The 4,657-nt window shown below is 47.2% G+C and overlaps 1 protein-coding gene and 1 pseudogene across 1 annotated transcript; both read left to right on the plus strand.

Moving 5' to 3' along the window:
- Nucleotides 1-424: 424 nt before the first annotated feature.
- Nucleotides 425-1,108, plus strand: LOC125542201 (uncharacterized). Its single transcript, XM_048705153.2, has one exon. The coding sequence runs from the start codon at nt 425-427 to the stop codon at nt 1,106-1,108; it is 684 nt and encodes a 227-aa protein (XP_048561110.2).
- Nucleotides 1,109-2,832: 1,724 nt separating this feature from the next.
- LOC125542195 (uncharacterized) lies at nt 2,833-3,485 on the plus strand (annotated as a pseudogene).
- Nucleotides 3,486-4,657: the final 1,172 nt, after the last annotated feature.

Raw genomic sequence — 4,657 nt, forward strand, 5'->3', positions numbered from 1 at the left:
TCTTGGTCAGAGACTTGTGCCTCTACATACTGTCCCGGCATGCCTCACGAGATAATTTGTAAAAGTTAACATTTGACAGCAAACTACGCAAGACAACGAACATCTCCCCGACTTGCTGGATATACGACGGTTGCTAAAAATATAACTGCTGATTTTATTTTTAATTTTTATAAAGAAAAACCATGATCAAAAACTCGGGATGTGCACAACCGCACCACCAGGGAGATGAAACCCCGATCTAGAAGCCACGATGTGCACAACCGCATCGACAGTGAGATCGTGCACTCCTTTGCCGCCTCCCCGCCCTTAAATTTAGATTTTTGCCGCGGCCTTCTTACACACAAACAACAGAAATCGCCATTGCGCTCCCACTCATTGTTCCCCACGAAAAACTAGGTTGCAGAAGGACCAACTGCTCCAGGCCATGGGATTCATCAAGGAATTCATGGAGGTGCAGGCCCACAACAACACCAAGTTGCACGTGATCCACACCAATGACTTACACAAGGCGGCGACCACCATCGAGCAGTACGAGCGTCACCTCGAATTCGAGCGCCACAAGATCATCGGTGTTGATGTGGAGTACACCAACGACATTGGCGAAGATCAGAAACCAGCCCTCGTCCAGCTCTCCATCGGCAAGGATCATCCGGTGTTGCTCTTCCAACTGAGCGCCGCCGACAAGAACTGCACCAGGTTCGACAACTTCCTCGCCGACCCCAGATACACGTTTGCTGGCTTCTCCATCGACGGCGACATAGAGATTCTCGGGCGCGTCAGACTAGAGATCGCCCACTTCATCGACATCCAGAAGGAATGGAGGGTGCCTACAGCTACCAAGCGCCTGGACTCCCTTGGGGATGTCTCAGGCATCATTGTCCACGACTACTACAACAGCATGAAGAAGAAGCTCACCAACGCAGAGCACCAGTGCTGGGCGCGCATGCCCCTGTCCATGAGGCACATCGAGTACGCAGCAAAAGATGCTTACGCTGCATATGAGATATGGAGCCGTCTCACCATCATCCAGGAAGGCCTCCACCGGGCAAAACTCGAGAAGGAGCAGACCAGGAAGCGCGCAAGGTGCTGGGGCGACTACGACTACTGAAGCAGGTGGTCCCGGCCAAGAAAAGTAACTAGAAGATTGCTCATGCCATTGTAGATTTCCCGTTAGATTTGCTTTCTCTCAAGACTGCCGTTTGCTTCTTCTAAATTTAGATTTGCTTGTGTCGCAGTTAACCTTGCAGTTTGCTTACAGTTTACATATCTACTGAACAAGTTTATTTCCAGTGCAATGTTGCAGTTTTCTATTATTAGAATATATTGGCGTGAACTGAAAAATATAAACACAGTACAGATAACCTTGTAATTGTGCTTCTAGTTTACATATCTTCTGAACAAGTTCATTTCCAGTGTAATGTTGCAGTTTCCTATTATTAGAATATATTGGCGTGAACTAAAAAATATAAACACAATACAGATACTATACGATTAGCGTAACGCATAGAGCAGGTACACATAGCAATCCACAAAAATGACGAGCATGCAATGCACTAGTACCTTTGTGGATGCAGCGTCGAAATGCAAGGACAACAATTACAGAATGCTCCTAAAAGCAGTGCACAATGTTCTAACAAACCAGTGCACACACAAATATTAATAGTCGTTCGTATGGAACACTTTGGAAAAACATTTTGAATACAGAGGTAGTTAGGTGTTTATTCTCCTTCGAAAACACTGCTTACGCCTGTGATCCTCAGAGAAGAACACTATAGAGGCACGGTTGTCCGTCAATAACACCAACTAGCTACTTAAAAAACCCACGAAGGCTCTTCGGTGCCTCCACTCCTATAGAGTCTGTGCGTTACGTCAAGCCGCTGGCACTAAACGTGATGTCACCGAAAACGCAGAGGCAGAAGCGTGCCTTACGGCCAGCTTCCGACGTATCGGGTCTATGAAGATTTACTTCCTTCTTGACATTGCAGGTGACTATCGCAAAGGCATAGGCTCCATCATTCACCTCCGTGCCTCGGCAAGCACGGCGACCATGCTTGAAACTGTAAAGCGTATAGGACACCTTAGGGACGACCTTGCGTGGGTACTTCAGTGCACGACTATTTGTTTGTGCCCGTGCCTCACATAGCACCATAGCATGAATAGACGTCCGTGAAATCACATAGCTTCAACTCCGTGCATCACGTAGCATCGTATCCGTGCCTCTTGTTTTGCCTCCAGCTATATGAGTGCTTCTTGTAGCTGCATGACGCCGCCTCTCATTGCTTCTCGTTCTTCCTGACCGTCTCGTAGCGTCAACTGCAACACGGACACATAACAGTGCCTCTGAAGAAACACAGCACTGCTCCTACCAGCGATTGTATCACTGAAAACAATTGCCACTCCGAATAAATGTACCATGCCCCCGTGTCTGACAGTTAAAGCTTCCATTTGAAGCATGCTTCTCTTGGTCAGAGACTTGTGCCTCTACAATACATACTGCCCCTGCATGCCTCACGAGATTGTAAAAGTTAACATTTGACAGCAAACTACGAAAGACAACGATCATCTCCACGACTTGCTGGAGATATGACATTTTTATAAATGCAACTACTGATTTTATTTTTATTTTTTATAAAGAAAACCCACGATCCAGAACCCACGATGTGCACAACCGCGTCGATAGTGAGATCGTGCACTCCTTTGCCACTTCCCCGCCCTTAAATTTAGACTCCCGCTGCGGCCTTCTCACACACAAAGAACAGAAATCGCCATTGCTCTCCCACTCATTGTTCTCCACAAAAAATCTGATTACAGGAGGACCAACTGCTCCAACCGATGGGATTCACCAGGGAATTCATGGAGGTGCAGGCCCACAGCAACACAAAGTTGCACGTGATCCACACCAACGACTTGCACAAGGCGGCGACCACCATTGAGCAGTTCGAGCGACACCTCCAGTTCGAGCGCCACAAGATCGTCGGAGTTGATGTGAAGTACACCAACGACCATGGCGAAGATCAGAAACCTGCCCTAGTCCAGCTCTCCATCGGCAAGGATCATCCGGTGCTGCTCTTCCAACTGAGCGCGGCCGACAAGAACTGCACCAAGTTCGACAACTTCCTCGCGGACCCCAGGTACACGTTTGTTGGCTTCTCCATCGACGGCGACATAGAGATGCTCGGCCGCGTTGGACTGGAGATCGCCCACTACGTCGACATCCAGAAGGAATGGAGGGTGCCTACAGCTACCAAGCCTATGAACTCCCTTGGGGACGTCTCAGGCATCCTTGTCCATGACGTAGAGCTCACCAGCGCTGGGCGTCCATGCCCCTGTCCATGAGGCACATCGAGTACGCGGCAAAGGACGCTTACGCTGCGTACGAGATATGGAACCGCCTCAGCATCATCCAGGAAGGGCTTCGCCGGGCAAAACTCGACAAGGAGCAGACCAGGAAGCGCGCTAGGTCCTGTGGCGACTACGACTACTGAAGCAGATGGTCCCGGCAAACAAAATTATCTAGAACATTCTAGATTTCTCATTAGATTTGCTTTCGCTCAAGACTGCCTTTTGCTTGTTATAAATTTAGGTTTGCTAGTGTCGCAGTTAACCTTGTAGTTTGCTTGCAGTTTACATGTCTTTTGCACAAGTTTATTTCCAGTGCACCACAATAGGCACTTACGTGCCTACGTGCCTCTGATACCAAGGGGACCATGCGTAACTTGGATTCACGTCATTTTACGCAACATTCTAGACGTCAACCAAAAGATTCACCTTCTTTCTGATATGTTCATTAATGAGGTCTAATGCGTTCGAAAACACATGGAGCTCATAGTCCATGCCCCCCACAATGAAAATGTGCCAGTGAAAGCTTCTTTAAAGCAGAGGCACACCTTCACGTCCTTGCATAACGATCATTTTCGCGTCCGTACCTCCCTTGAAATGACGTCTCCGTGCCTCCAGTTAGTTACGTGCATGCCTCTACGCCGGGTAACACCGTACCTCTCTCGGGCATAACATGTTAACAAGGTTGCTCAGAACAAAAACGTGACGTCAACGAAAACGTAGAGGCAGGAGCGTGCCTTACAACCAGCTTCCGACATATCGCAGTTGTGAAGATTTGCTTCCTCCTTAATATAGGACGTGACTATCGCTGACGCAAATACTCCATCCTTCACCTCCGTGCCTCAACAAGAACGACGATCGTGCTTGTAACAGTAAAGTGTATAGATGATACCTTAAGGAGACATTAGGGATCACCTTGCACCTATTTGATACGTGACCGTGCCCGTTCCGTCGGCACATTCATGCCTCTCACAAAAGTAATTGCCATGCCTCTGCCACACAACATATAAGTGAAAAAAAAATTCTTTCTACACTTATAAAACCCCGAATGTCCTGGATAAATGTCGAAGAAGCACATCTGTGGCTTTTTTGTGCATGTTGTTGAGTGCCTCTCTAGAATCTAACCATGTTGAAACCATAATCAAATCTAACCACACTGAAATCTCTAGAATCAAATATGTGCCCTAGTTGAGACGTTTATTTTGTACTTGAAACTGCAATCTATAATAAAACAATATAGTGTAATAAAACATACGCCTTACGAGACAAATATGGTACTTAAAACTGCAATTTGAAATAAAACATACACCTTCCATCA

Source organism: Triticum urartu, chromosome 3A (genome assembly GCF_056163025.1).
Source record: "Triticum urartu cultivar PI428250 chromosome 3A, HENAU_Tu73, whole genome shotgun sequence".
NCBI classification, from domain to species: domain Eukaryota; kingdom Viridiplantae; phylum Streptophyta; class Magnoliopsida; order Poales; family Poaceae; genus Triticum; species Triticum urartu.